Source organism: Phalaenopsis equestris, unplaced genomic scaffold (assembly GCF_001263595.1).
Source record: "Phalaenopsis equestris unplaced genomic scaffold, ASM126359v1 Scaffold000484, whole genome shotgun sequence".
In the NCBI taxonomy this organism is placed as follows: Eukaryota; Viridiplantae; Streptophyta; class Magnoliopsida; order Asparagales; family Orchidaceae; genus Phalaenopsis; species Phalaenopsis equestris.
Genome location: NW_018164925.1, coordinates 589624 through 605491, shown reverse-complemented (window position 1 = coordinate 605491; position 15868 = coordinate 589624). Strand labels below are relative to the sequence as shown.

Sequence of the window (15868 nt, the reverse complement as noted above, 5' to 3'; positions counted from 1 at the left end):
GTGCAAGTTTGATTTCTACTCTTATATGGTTGGAGGTTCCGTCAATGTATAAGATGACCCAATATTTGTTGTCAGCTGTGGCTCCTTTACTTGGCTCGCACAATTCAAATAAGCCTCCAAGAAAGTCTGCAACTGCTTGTGATTTAATTGCCGTTCAGTGGATATAGAAATGCCAAACTCACTTAGCTCCACTGCCCATTTGAGGAGCCGACCAGAATGCTCCGGTTGAGTGAAAACAGATTTCAGCGGATGGTCAGTGATGACCCGAATGGGATGAGTTTGGAAGTATGGCCGGAGACTACGTAATCAAAGCAACTGTTAATTTCTCCATAATTGGATACTTGAGTTCGTCGCCCCTCAGAACCCTCATGTTGTACTTGAGTGAGAATAGTTTCCCAACTCTCGAACTAACACAGAGCGGAAGGCCTCAGATCAAACTCCCAATTATAGTGAGAGTTCTTCATTTAGCTTTAGACTTAGTGGCGGTGAGACCAAGGACTCTTTTAATTTCATGAATGCTTGCTTACATTCAACTGACTGTCGGCCGTTTTTTTTTAACCTTCGCGATTTGAAAAAATGATGATTTGTAATTTTGAAAATAATTCAAATATAAATATAACGTTTTTGATTTTTTAAATGTAACATTTTAATTTTAAAATAGGTGAGATTAAACAGGTCTCACATTTAAATAGTTTAGATGATTGAATACAATACTACAGGTAATACATTTATCCCGAAGAATAAATATATCACTTGTAATAGAGATTCAATCATCTAGACTAAAGAATTTGTAACATCCATATTGGTCTGCGAAATATTTTATAAAAAAGCCAACAAGTTCCCCTACCTAACATAAAAAACTAGATCGTTTTTATCTTGGTTCCTGGTTCCCTATAGAGGCAAACCCCTATAGTTACTTACATCTTAAATGATCGAAATCACTTAAGAAAACTCTCGATTAAGATCAGGTGGTTTTAGTTTCAAGATTTTAAAGTTTAGGTTTTCACGATTGGACATGGGAAAATCAAATAGGAATGACTCAAAATAGGAACAATTATTTAAAGAATCTGAAGATAAGAAAAGTAGGGGATATCACAGATCCAGGAGAAACCCTTGAGATGTCCCAACTATCATATTGTTCGGTTTTGTCTTTTGAAATGATGTAATTTGATATTTCAATCCTGCAAATTATTTATGATTTAGGACTTATGTTTACACAATATCGGAATGTGCGAATAGCCTAAAAAGATAGGAGGATTTACACCGTACCGCACAGTAATCTCGGAATCCTAAAGCGTTAGGACGTATAATTGTACAACAAAGTTGTACAAAAAGCCTAAAAAGTGATCCTATGGGTTGTTATTTAAACTAAAGAAGGTAATAGCTGATGTGAATGTGTTTATATGATGTGTTTTCATGTTTAGCTGTTGCAGATCCACTTTAAAGTTATTCCTCGTCGCGCTGCCCACGATGTTCGCTCCAAGCTTCTCGTAGTAGCACCTTCTGGTTTAGTTTTAGTTTTGAAATGCACCTAACCACTAGGCTATTCTATACTAAGACATAGTACAAAAACTAAGCAATAAAACATGCAGTGTGAAAGAAAAGTAACAATGTACTGTACAGTAAAGAGGAAATACAGTATAACATGTTGAAAGAAAAGTATAACGTGCTAAGAAAAGGGCAGTATAACATGTTGGGAAATAAAATATTGTAATGTAAATTAAACCTTTACACCTGGTAGGTTCATTGCTCCTTTAAGTTTAACTATTATGCGCTTTGAAAAGAGAAAAATATGACCTGAAAAATATTTAACAGAAACAGGTAAATCATAGGAAAAAGACAAACAAATAAAATAAAATATTTTTCAGGTCTTGGAATGTACCCAATTGCCAGAAGGAAAGAAATGAGCCTCAAACATAATTTTTCAACTTATAAAACGATTTTAGCATTTCGTTCCAACGACGGGGGCCAACAAATGAAGCAAAGATAGGCCCCAAACATAATTTTTCTAACATATAAAACAATTTCAACATGTATTCCAACAACCAGGGGAATAAAAGAAGCAAGATAAGCTCCAAATGTAACTTTCCAACACACAACGAATTCAACATGTGTTCCAGCAACGGGAGCAGCAAAAAGAAGCAAAGGTAAGCCCCTAATAGAATTTCCAGCATTTAAAAAAAATTCAACATATGTTCCAACGACGGGAACAGCAAATGAAGCAAAGATAGGCCCCAAACATGCCTTATTTTCACTTAATCTTACATGTATTCATGCTTGAATTTCAAGCTAAACAAAGTTATGCTTTCCCTATTCCATGCCATCCGAAATAGTGCAATATAGAGGATAGGAAGAAGAATACCTTTCCCTTTTTGTAAACTTAAAGCGAAGAAAGAGTAAAATAGGCTTGAGAAAATCACTCCAATAGCAACCCATGAAAATTTCTCACGATTTCCAGCTTACGGCACGACATATTCGAGTCTCCGAGATCTTCGAACAGCAAAGGAACAAAGCTTCCTTTCCAACAGGGAAAACAGAAAAGAAATCACCCTAATCGAATGAAGAATAGAGGTAAAAAAGCACCCGAATCTCCCTAAAAATCTCTTAAGAACTCTCTCAAAATTTTCAACAACCCCCAAGCCACAGAAGATGAAAAGAAAATGTAAGAATGAAATTAGAAGAGATTTTGGCAGCACCTCCCCACAGCACCGATTTTGGCAGCACCTCCCCACTCTCAGAAATTTCGGCCAACCTTCAAGAACTCCCCAAATGGAGTTTTTATAGCAAAAGAGGGAGGAGGAAGAATCCATCCCTCACCTGGGCGATGAGCCGAGCCAAGATAAGCGAAAAACCTCGCGTGGGGAGAGGACGACAGAGGCGAGGCTTTGTCGCAGAGGAGCAGCTCGCGTGATACGGCGTGGAAGCTTTTGCCAGAGACCGGAGCACGGGGAGTGTACGACGAGGGGAACTCGAGCCAGCGCATCACGCGAGGAGAACCAGGCTCGGCTAGGGCACGCGACCGAGAGAGGGAGAGGCGGACGATTTTGCGAATGGGAGAGGGAGGCACGCGTGAGTTAGGGATTTAGGAATTAAACATTTAAGGTATTTTTTTAAAAAGAAAATAAGGATTTTATATATATATATGGGTGTCCTCAGGTAATTTCAACATTTCGGACGCACTGGCGCGGTCTGTTTCGGCGTTAGAGGTCATTTTGACGAATTCATCGATTTGCATGTCAATTTTCTCGTGCGAAAAATATGACAATATGGTTGTCTCTTCCTACCAAAATTGGTGTCCCGGATGCGTTGGCGCAGTCCAATTTGTCGTCGGAGGTCATCCGGAGAAGTTCGCATTTTCATACATCCCCTGAACTTAATTGAAGTCCGATTTCATGTAATTTTGTGAATTTTGTGCATTTGGTGTGTGTATGTGAAGAAAAGTTCGTGACGATGTTTTCCTAAGGCTTGGAGTCCTATTATGAACTTTTCCCTTAAGTCTTCACAAAATAAGTCTTCACAAAATTCACAAAATAGCCCATAACCGCTTGTTCATAAAACGATGGTCTTGTGCCATAAATGTTAGACATCAAAGAAAAATAAGAAGTGGCTATAATTTCTAAAAGGGTGGGTCATAATTCTAATCTTCTAAGACGATCAATAGGAACTCCTAGAGCTAGATCCTAAGACCCTAAGGAAAAAGAAATGTTCTAAAAAATTAGTCAACACTGACCATTTAAAGTTTTCGTCTTCCTGAAAGTTTTGAAAAATGCTGCGTATTTGTTGCTCAACCTTGAAATGAACCGGCTTAGGCCTGCTATCATATCGGCCAACTTTTTGGACTTTTGTATTTGGGGAGAACGCCTGTTCAGCAATGTCTGCATTTTATCTGAGTTGGCTTTTATTCTCTCTGGGGTCAAGTGGTAACCAAGACACTTGCCTTTGGATTCTCTGAAGGTACATTTTAATGGACTTATTCTCATGTTAAATTTTCAAAGGGTTTCACGTATTTTTTTTTTATGTGTTGTTCGACCAATTGACTTTTAACCAATACATCATTTACATACACTTTAACATTTTTTTTTTCTTAAAAAAAATACATCTATAAGGCTCTGGTAGATAGCCACGATGTTTTTAAGCTAGGACATTACATCATAACAATACACATCCTCACTAGTGATAAAGGATGTCTTGTCTACAATACATTATAACAATACACACCCTCACTAGTGATAAAGGATGTCTTGTCTACAATAGCCAAGTGCATCTTTATTTGATTGTAATCTGATAGGGTGTCCAAGAAGCTCATTATGGTGTGGTTGACCACTGATTGACGCGTTGATTCGTGGCAATGGATAGCTGTCCTTTAGGGAGACAAAGTTCATGTTGGTGAAGTCCATGCACATCCTCCACTTTTCATTTGATTTTTGCACCATGACTACATGGGAGATTGACATCGGGTATTGCATCTCTCAGATGTAACTTGCATGCTTCAGCTTCTGGACCTCCTCCCTAATTGTTCCGCCAGATTCATCGTTGAGGACATGATCTTTTGCTTCATCGATCGAGTGGTTGGATTCACGTTGAGTCGGTGGTAGGCGACATTAAACGGGATCCTTGGCATCTTTGCTGTCGACCAAGCAAAGACGTCTCGATGCTTCCGGAGGTTTTGAACTAGTGTGTCTTTCATCCATCCATCAAAATTTTCACTTATTAGAAAAAAAAAATTACCGATCTTCCCGTCAGCCGCAGGTACATCGAGGATGATCTCATTTGTCTTGAGAACCCTTCACATGTGTTTTAGAGGTCGAGTGGTTGCTACTCCATGCTCCGGATCGCCTGGTGGTAGCAGGTCCGAGATTGCTCCAAGTTCCCTCGAGCGGTAATGATTTCTCCACCGTCAGGAATTTTCACTGCAACGTAGTATGTAGAGACCACAACCAAGTAATTGTTTAGCGAAGGAAAACCGAAGATCATGTTATAGGTTGGCGGCGAGCCCATTACCACAAGTTCTTCCATGTATGAGAATTACTTTTCACTTTTATCCCATGTGAGTGGCTATGCAATTACTCCAAATGCCTCCTTCCTCTCGTCAGATAAGCAGTAAAGTTGGCCGGCTAGTGCCACCAATCGGTTGGCTTGGAGGCTCATTTTATCGAACACTAACTTGAATAAGATATTCTCAGTGCTACTAGTGTTGACAAGAATGCTGCCTATCTAGTAATTGTCAATCATCGCCGCACGATGATGACATCATTGTATGGTTCCCCATTGGGGATATGTGATCGGTGGATGGGAGCTGTGCTTTGGGGCGAAAGTGGCTGCACAAAGTTCTCCCTATCAGAGCCTCTGCTGACTGGCTTGTCGAGAGGATTCTCTCACTCCCCCGAAAATGACTGTCACTATCCCAGTGATATGGATGACATTCATCGGAATTGGCTCATCCGAGATTTCTTCTACTGGAGCCTTCTCATGCCTCTGAGTCACAGTTCAAGGCTCCACAAACTTGTTGAGCTTTGCAGCTCTTATTGATCCTTGAATAGGCTTCGGAGGTGCCTGTATTCCTTTGTATCATGGCCTTGGTTTCTGTGATAGGTGCAATATTTCTTCGTTTTGCTGAGAAAATTTCCAACTCTCATTGGTGCCTTCTTGAAATTTTCTTTGTTTTGGATGACTTCTAGTAATTTCGCCATCTAGACTCTCAGCGGAGTGGCCTTTGGCACTAAATGGTCATTCAACGACTGCTCATGGTAATGAGCCGACCGTGGGTCAGTGTACGTTGACTGACCTCCTCTATTGTTATTTCTATTGGCCCCCTTGTTTTTTCTGGGGCGGTCCGTTGTCCATGGCGGAGCAGAAGGACACGAGTCTTCCCACGGTCTCCGTTTGCTTCTCTCGATGCCCTCCTTTTTGAACGACTAGAGGCTGCTTCTACCCTAGTTGATGCAAGGGTGGAATTATACTTTTCAGCTGAGATATGATTGTTGGCTAGTTCCAACAATTTAGCAAGGATCTATGGCCGCTAGAGACCCGGGATGTAGCGGAGGGGTCCCTCTTTGAACCCTTGAGCTAGAACAACATGTGCTATAACGGATTTTAGATCCTGAAGCTCTAGCATCTCCATCTGAAATTGCATGACAAACGAGCAGAGACTCATTTTGCCCCTTCCTGATATGCAGGAGGGCCTGTGAACTCTTCTATGGCTTTTGGGTGCTGGCGAACTGTGCCAATAACATCCTCTTGAAATTGGAAAGGAGGTGATTACTCCGGCCGACACACCATTGAACCACTTGATGGCCTACTCTCTTTGCGTGGTGAAAAAGAGGCAACATTCCAGAGCGTCAGTGAACCTCAACAGACAGATGATCGACTCAAAGGTGGTGAGTTGGTCAGTCGGATAAGTCCGACTTTTGTAGGATATGAGAGATCATGCCAGGAAAAAAACAAAAGATCACAAAAATGGGGAAGAAACCCACTAAAGAAATTTGTGAACATGGAGTGCACCTGAGAGTTCATGCAGAAACAGATCTAGGAGTTGATGGACTAGATGATTGACCAAATGTTACAAGTCATTATAGAAGTAGTGGGAATAAAGGAACAAAACCCCAAGGAGGAATCGATGTCCAACAGTCAAAAGGCACACTTGCATGAAGAAATAGCAGGAGACTCCTAGTACCAGAACAATGTTGGATCATCATTGATGGACAGACAGTGATTCATACGCACTGAGACCCCTTACTAGCCAGAGAATGCATTTTCTCTCAGTATAAATCTGCCTAAAGAATGCATTCCTTGGCTAGCAGGGAGCTTGAGTGCGTCTGAATCACTGTCTGTCCATCAATGCTGACCCAAAATTGTTCTGGTACCAATAGTCTCCTGTTATTTCTTCAGGCAAGTGTGCCCTTCAACTGTTGGATGCTGGTTCCATCTTGGGGTTTTGTTCCTTTATTCTCGCTAATGCTTCTCTAATGACTTGAAACATTTGGCCCATCATCTAGTACATCATATCCTAGATCTGTTTTTTGCATGAAACTTCTAGATGCACTCCATGTTTACACATCACTTTAGTGGGTTTCTTCTCCGTGTTGTGTTCTTTTTTTTTGCTGGCATGATCTATGCACACCTCACCTTTTAGGATGTTGAATCTGAAGCTAATAAAACATAGAATATGAGAGAATGAGAGATATTTATAAATAATGGAGTATAAAATGTACAATTACATGCTTGCCCCTATTTTTACGGGAGTATTATAAGGTATTTTAGATATAAAAAATAAATGAGTCTATGACTTCGCTATCCTATTACTCTGAGGTTGGTAGTCCTTGGATTGATATGACATGTTTGGCCAACTCTGCTGAGTTGGGTAGCTGGTCGGCTTTAGTTGTCTTTCGGTGATCCGGATCATTGCTTAGTCGGCTACTATGGTTTGGCGACTGACTGTAGATCCCTAGTCGAGAACCTCCTCTAGCCAGGATAAGACTAGGCTGTCAGATAGAGGGTAAAGAACCGCAATTCGACAAGTAGCCTACCTCTCAACAGGAGGTCTACCTGGAGTGTTCGTGGAGTGTGTTATGATAACCTTAGGACTTATGAAGGGCCTTGGGGGCTCTTGAGAAATATCTAGTGATGTTAGCATAAGAGTTGGGTTGATACCTTCTTTTGGTTCAATGTCCTTGATCTTTGACTTGGAGGACCTTTGTTCAGTCGGTTTCAGATCCCGCTCAAGGGAGTTCTTGGTTAATCTGGCCTTTTAGCTTTTCACTGGGGTGACCTTTGACTTTTTTCTATAGGCCATCCTTAACTGCATTTTTCTCCCATAGTCCATTAAATTTTTTCGAGATTTATGCTAATGCATTTATGACATATACTCACAAACTACATTATAGTTATAGAAGAAAATTTTGCTTTTATAAATTGAAATAAAAGAAAATATGCCCAAACTCGATCGAACTTCATATCTTGCTTACATTCTCCTTTGCGATCACACGCTGTTTCAAATTAAAGGGTCCGGCCTACTCCGGAATTTACTTGGTTTTTCATATGTCTTCGCCTTGGGTATGCTCTTACTCACTCTCCCATCTGTTATTTTCCCTCACAGATGTACTTACTTGAGCCACGATTCACGAGATCCTTTTGCTTGTGATTGGCTCGAGCTCGCTCGCATACGCAATCGCACGAACTCATGCTAGATATCCACCAGCTTTGCTCTCATTTGCAGATCGCTCGGGCATCATCGCTACTTTCTTCTTCAACCGTGCATCTCTTTTCCCTTTTTCGCCTTGATCTTCCTCTATTTCGCCTCAATACCGCCTCCCATTTGACTCCACTTTATTAGTGAACCAGTTAATGTCTGTTTAATAGAACGGCATTATTAATTTTCTTTTTTCGCTGTTTAACTTTTTTAAACGGGATATTATTACGCTGTTCATACTATTTTGGTAATAGTCGAACCTCTAGTTCTTTTTTCTTTTATATCTGATGTTTGTAGGTTTGTTTTGCATGGATTTTAAGGTTTGCGATGCTTTGAAAGAACCGAATACATGAAAGGCAGATTATTTTTTCAAATGTTGCATTGGCTCTTTTGGTTAACTTTTTTCTGATCGTGCTTGAAATATCATAAAACATGGTGTAGTGGACAGCCACTCGAGCAAGAAGCTGGGATTTAATGTAGTTATTGTTAAATAAGACATCTATTCTTCTGTTCTCACTTTTTAACATTCCTATTAACATAGAGTTTTATTTTATTTTTGTTTTACTTGCATGTGTTGAATCTGCCTTTAGACTTCACACTGAATTTTGATGGTTCACTCTTCTAAACAGTGAAATTACTTGATTGGGGAGAGGAAAGCAGTAGATCAGAAGCTGAACTTGCTCAATTGCGTGCTGCTTTTACACAGGAAGTTTCAGTTTGGTATAAACTTGATCATCCCAATGTAACAAAGGTATGTTTGCCATCATAAGTTTTAATCATACTTAGATGCATAATTAAGAAATAAAGCCACTCCTTTTGTTTTCTAATTTGCGTCTGAATGGATGGGCCAAGTTCAGGTAATTGTTCTCTATAATGATCTCCTAATTCATGACCTTATAAACTGCACCCTTTTGATAGTTGGGATTCACCGTGGATTTTATAATGAATCAGATGATAAGTTTTATATAGACATTTTCGTTTCTTTTAAACTTTTCAAGATTTGTATTACATCAACTTGTCTATTTTCTTTATCCATAACCCCAGCATAAACTTTTACTTTCATATTATGTCATAAATCCATCAAAGATATTTTGTTTGCAATGATGACAATAGCAGTGGTGTTTGTGTTCAGGAGAACACTATACTACGATTTTATATTCTATGGTTTTCAAGCTTTTGTGACTTGCTCCACTAAAGTATTGTTCCCTAAGGTTTATCAGCTGATTGTTTGTTTACCCCACATCAATGTTAAATTGAGCTTTTATATAAGTTTGTATTTTGTGTTTTTTCAAATAATAATATGAATTCATTCTTTCTTATTTACAGATACTTTACAATATAATTCTTGTTTAGTTCAGTTTGGCTTACATGTATGATGTTAGATTTTCTTAATCATTTGTTTAGTTAAGATTTAAAATTTGATGGTAGCTTTAAGGAAAAAACCCTAAACCTCCTCCGTATCCTGCTGCTGCTCCTCTCACCCTCACTGTTAACGCTAAAGTTGCTTTTGCCTCCACCCTCTAGCACCTCTCTTCTTCCCTCTTCCCTTCACTCGAGCTTGCTCCTTACTTGTTAGAGTGCAGACATGCCTTCGTGCTTCTTGCTATTGTTCTCTCCCACAAAATTCCTCACTCTGCTTTCTCAAAGATCCAAAGCTGCCAAGCTGCTTTTCACCTTTAATCTCAACCTCTGAACACCATCATTAGATTCCAAATTAATGACCACATCACATCCTGTTGTAATGCTTTTAAAAATTTGGCCAACCTTTTTGACCAATCACCAACTTCTCTAGCTGTAGTCTCTCTCACTCTCTTGTGATCAACGATGATCAACAACTCATCCTTCTTCTAAGTGCGTCACTTCTTATTTTTACCCTCTCTCAGATCAAAAGGAGAGGCAATAGAGGCGGACAATTTTGTCAAACATATTTTTCACCAACGCCCACCTGACTTTAGTAAGCAAGATCGAGTGAGCAAAATAATATTCTGTCATGGTTGTAATAAAATACATCTATACTTTCATAATCTTTTAAATAAATTTAGTAGTCATTAATATGAAAGCATATATAATTTACATCATCAAATTATACAACAGATCTTCTAAGAAACTTCATAAACAATTTATACCTACTATAAATTTTTAATTAATATCATGTATTTCTTTTATTTTATCATTATCCGAAATCAGAACATTTAACATATAGAACAAATTTTGGGCCTCCTGGCTATTGTGTACGTACGTGCTCCTTTTTCTTGCATAAAATTAATAAACAATGATATCTGATGAGCTATATGCTTAGTAAGATAAAAAAATTCTAATATAAGATTTAAAATACAACAAAAAAATAATAAATGGATGCTGATTTTCTTAAAATAACATGAGCATTATAATTATAAACATGATTTATGAGATGCATCAATTTTAAAGCAAGAGAAGCTTTTATAAGTACATAAATAAAACTTTATTATAAATAATACATATACCTATCTGCAATTAAACGTATTATTTAAAATTCAATATTTAATGTATTAATTAAAAAAAATTATCAAATGTTTAAGTAATTAATTATAATTAATTAATTTTAAAAGTTAATATTTAATGCACTGTAATTAGTTTGATACTAATAACAATTTCTAGATTCCCTTTTCCTCTCTTGGTGTTCTTCTATTCTTTTTCTCTTCCTCCTCTCTACCTATGTAATATTCTTCTCTTTTTTTTTCCTTGTCCTTCAATTCTCTTCTTTTTCTTGCTTAGTTATTTTTTATCCATGCCGCTCCCATCCTTTCCCTCTTTTTCTCTTCTTTTTTTCTTCTCTCTTATTTTATTTCTCTTCTTCTCTTTTCTTCTTCTCCTTTTCTCCTTTTTTTTTTCTCTCTAGTTCCTAATTTGTTTCACTGCCTGCACTACCCCCCTTATATTTCCTTTCTATTTCAGCTTCAACCAGAGCTACATAATAAGGATGGATTGGCTTAAGTGGATAAGTATTAGGAGTAATTAATAATAAATAAATATGTCTATAAATTCTTATGACTATCCATTCACTCATCTTAGCTCTCCAATTGGTTGCCATTATGCATGCCACGAAACAGTGGCGAAAAAAAAAAATTGGCCACAAAATATTTACTTAAAAACGTTAGAAACATAATATAGTAAAAAGTTAATTCATTATAGCTAAAAAAATCATTTATTTATATATACTTCTACATATTAAATTGATCAAAATAAAGAGCCATATATTTATAAAAAAATTCTGATAATTTTTGAAATGTGCTAAAAATGGTCATAGTTTTTGGGATAAATTTATAGCATGCCTTTTGAACTATAGGATGTATTCCTAAACAACTATAAAAGACTTAGGATGTATTCTTAAACGTGTGGATTTTCGACTCTAAACATTAACTACTATATCTGTTTTTTTTCTGAACTGTATTTTATATCCTGATCATCAAATTTAACAAATTTAAGCTATCATCTCTATCTCAAATTTGATTCTTTCCATGTTAAAATATATTTTAAAAATTACCGATCAACAATTATTTCTCTTTTCTGTCCATATAAATATTGTCTGAAAATCCTTAAACCAAAATTATAGCTGTTGATTTTAAATCACTAGTTGGATATTATTATTTTTTTCATGAGGATTCTCATGTCTCAAGGCATAGGGATTTATCTTTTTCATTCTGTTTTAGAATGCATCCTAGTTCTTTAATAGGTGCATGAATGTATTCTGAAATCTTTTAGTGCTTGATGGAATTGTTAATGCTGATGCAGTTGTCAGGTGTTTTTTCATTTCTTGATAACTTTTTTCACATTTTGTTCATTAAAAATTTAACATCCTTTATTATTATTTTGAATTGCAAAGCTATTTTTGAAAATCTATTTATAAATCTCCTGTATTATTCAACTAAAATTAGAAAATTAGGAACCTCCATCACATTCTTTGATGTTAATAATTCTAGAATTACCCACCCTTTGAGAATCCACTAAACTTTTTCACTATTTATTTTGTCCTAGCAATGTAAAGTTTAAAAAAAAAATCATATTTAAAAAATTCTCCTAACTAATTCTTTCTCAATAATTCTAAAATTTTTCTCAAAATTTCAAACATAGTTTTTATCAGTGTTAGTGTATATCAAAATATCTTTAATGAATATGATATAAAATTGATTAATATGGTGTAAAAAATTGATCTTAAAATACATAAAAATTGCAGGTGCATTGATCTAGTCAGCATTATTGAAAAGTCATAATGATCATATCTATTCATAATGTTGTTTTGATTTTCTTTGCTTCTTTAACTCTAACTTGATAAAATTCTGGTCTCAATTATAGAACACAATAGCTCCTTTCAAATGTTCAATTCTTAGTAATGGATATTTACTTTTAATTAATTATTTATTCTATCTTATAATCTATTTGTATTCTCATTGATCAATATTTCATTTTAACAAAAAATATAATTGTATTCCAATGCAAAATATTTCATTTAATTAATCTTTTTCGTATTAATTCTTGCAATGATTTTGAAACTATTATGTAATGAGATTTGAGTATTGTTAAAGTTCCTGGTTGCAATTCAATCCAAAATTCAATTTGTCTTTTGGGGTTAGTCTATCTTCCTTGGGAATTATATTAGAAATGATATGATCTGGAATGACAAACTGCCAACAAACAACAGATAAATTGCAATAAAGATGTAAGGCAATTTAATTGAGGGCTGATTTGATTATTACCAATGAATCCAAAGATCTACTATTCAAGAGTTAGATCGTCTTTCGACAAACCCTAGTCATCGTTAGGAATACCAAGAGAAAAGAAAAATTGCAACAATTCCAGAATATAAAACATACCAACTAACCCCCCTGGTAGGGTCAATCGTGATGTGACTGAGGCTGACAATTTGGCCAGGCAAACTCTCAATAGTACTCGCTGAATTTTATAATCAGGACATAGTGAGTGATGAATTAGTCGAATTAGATCTCCACAACATATATGATATATTGCATTTCAAATACATACTCGGAAGTATGAAATCCAAAACATGAAAATATACAGTGCTGCGAAATTTAATATAAAAAATTACGTACTCAAAACATATATAGAAGCTCTCAAAATTATTGTGCAAAAGTTGTACAAATACACACTTGGCTACTCGCGTTGGTGCTGGCAACCTCTTTCTTGAAGGCGAAAATGAAGTGTGAACAACAACGAGCTCATAGAAATAACCAGAGTTAACATAAGATTTTATACATGAAAAATAAACGTGTAAGCTCGCATGAAACTTTTCAAACAAATTATAACATGCTAGCATAATAAATAACATGATAATAGAGCAGGTACATGTATTATAAAAATCAGGATTGCAGTGTCACATGTATGTTGTAAGCATGAAATCATAGCAATGTTTATTGTATAGAGGATATAATAATATCACTTGTTTAATGTATAAAGTTCAATTATTTCTATAGCCTTTCTTTACGGGTCGCACTCTGTCCTAAAAGCGATACAAACTATTGATAAAAGTTGAACTTCCCCAACATAGCAGTTATCGATAACCTCCCTGATACTCATAGTTTTCCAATGCTTTGTCACCTCCTAATCTCAATGGCTCTCAAAATTTCATCCACATCTAAATATTTGGAGTTGGAAATACATCCCTATATAATTTACTTGCAAGCACTCTTGTAATAATCAACCCCTAATATTACTCGTGAAGTTCAAATCATCACTTTTATATCAAGCATTTATCAGGCATTACGTGCATCATATGCATAGGCATGAAGCGTAACAAATGAATACGTGCATAAAATTCATATCATATGAATAGTCATATGTAGCATAGTCTGATAATAACATTACATATTTTGTAAGAAAAGAAAACGTGCATTCATAATTTCAATTGCAGACATCCGTTTATAATATGCAGAAAGTCTTAAATACATCAGTGTCAAAATATAAATCATATGAAAGATTATTTTTGCTACACTTTTTCATTTAATTGATATAATTTCTTTTCTATCATCTCCAACCAGACCTTTCCTACACTTTTTTATGGAAGCTCGCAAAGGACTTTCGACACTTCCGACACACAATCAGTGCCTTCGATTGCTGCCAGAAAAGATGTTTGCCAATCAATGAGGCAAAAGTCAAAACGGAAGGATGAGTAGGGAATTTAAAGCTTCAAGTATCGTGATAGAGGGATTCACACTTACAGAAATCGCCCAGGAGCCTTAAATAGCAAACTGTGACACCTAGGTGGCCGCTTTGTTTACTGTCCGCTCTGTGCTATAGTACCCGATCGTGTAGAAGCTTGCGGAAATACCTCCATATGAGCGGGGAAGCCTTTGCATGAGGGAAACTAAGTGAGGGAGTAGGAATTCGAGAGAAGAGGGAAGGAAAATCGAAGCTCTGTACTCATCCTACGAAAATAAAAGAAGAAAAGGGGCGTAACTCGGTGGAGAATAATAAAAGAGTGATTAGGGAAAATTAATTAGGGAGTAATTAGGTTAATTAAATATATAAATTCAAAATTTTATATCTTCCAATCTATTATCAATTCATGCATGGTGCTTTATATGGAATTGATTGATTTCTTGTGTAGAACTTAATAAATATTTCGATCAAATTCCGGGAGATGAAAAAGTTTGGCGTATTTTTCAAATGTGTCAAACTTTACCGGGCTTTTTGGAATTTGGGTGTTACACATAAATACTTTCTAAGAATTCTTTTCAAACATTCCCCCCAAACCTCTTTGATTCCCCTCCACTTATACATGATTAGCGGTTATGTAGGTCCCACCAAGGTGCTGAAATTGTGCTCAACCTCTCCTAGGCTAGGCAGGCTAGCTTGGTTTGGTAGCTGGCTGGTCTGGCTGGATGTGGTCGGACTGATACTTCTTGGACATATTAGTCGTCTGTTGCGTCAGCTTTCTCGTGAGCTCTCCTGTCAGTTCTCTCGTCTACAGGGGCAGGAGAAGGTGTATCAACACTCCCTACCCAGAGAAGCACCTTGTCCTCAAGGTGGAAGGATGAAAAATTCTTTTGGAGCCTTTAGTAAAGCTCTCAAGTTGCTTCATAATCTGACAGATCTTTCCACTTAATCAATAAATTCTTTACTCTCGCCCATTTTTGATACAATTTCTCTACCATTGAATTTTCTAGAATCATCCCCGTCTTCTGTCAGCGTCAAGGTAGTGGAAACGAGGGTGTATGATGTCCAATAACACTCCTTAGCTGTGAAATATGAAAGACTGGATGTATTGTTGATGAGGGTGGTATCCTTAAACAATAGGCCACTGTCTCAATGCGTGCCATAATCTCCTAGGGACTAAAATATCGTGGATAAAATTTCTTGCTCTTCCGCTTGGCCAATGTCTTATGCGGTAGGGTCTCAACTTCAAGTTAATGTATCCCTTAATTTGAATTGTATCCCCCTACTATGTCCATCTACCTTCCTCTTCATGATCTATTGAGTTCTCAGTAGATACCCCTTGAGCTCTTCCAATATTCTCTCCCTCTCCTCTAAGTACTGGTCGACACTAGATACCAGTATAATGCTATGCTCATAATTTATTAGGTGTTGTAGATCCACCCATACAAACTCTTAATATGGGTAGTTTGTGTTGCAGTATGGTACAAAGTATTATACCAATATTTGACCCACACAATTCACCTGACCTAA

The 15868-nt window shown here is 36.7% G+C and overlaps 1 protein-coding gene across 1 annotated transcript in view; it reads left to right on the top strand.

Annotated features, from left to right (window-relative positions):
• The window catches only part of LOC110028030 (serine/threonine-protein kinase HT1-like), a 94183-nt gene that overhangs the window by 10549 nt on the left and 67766 nt on the right, over positions 1 to 15868 (top strand). Inside the window, exon 2 of the mRNA XM_020729730.1 lies at positions 8818 to 8939. Coding sequence (XP_020585389.1) covers positions 8818 to 8939 — 122 coding nt within the window. The remainder of the gene's footprint in view (positions 1 to 8817; positions 8940 to 15868) is intronic.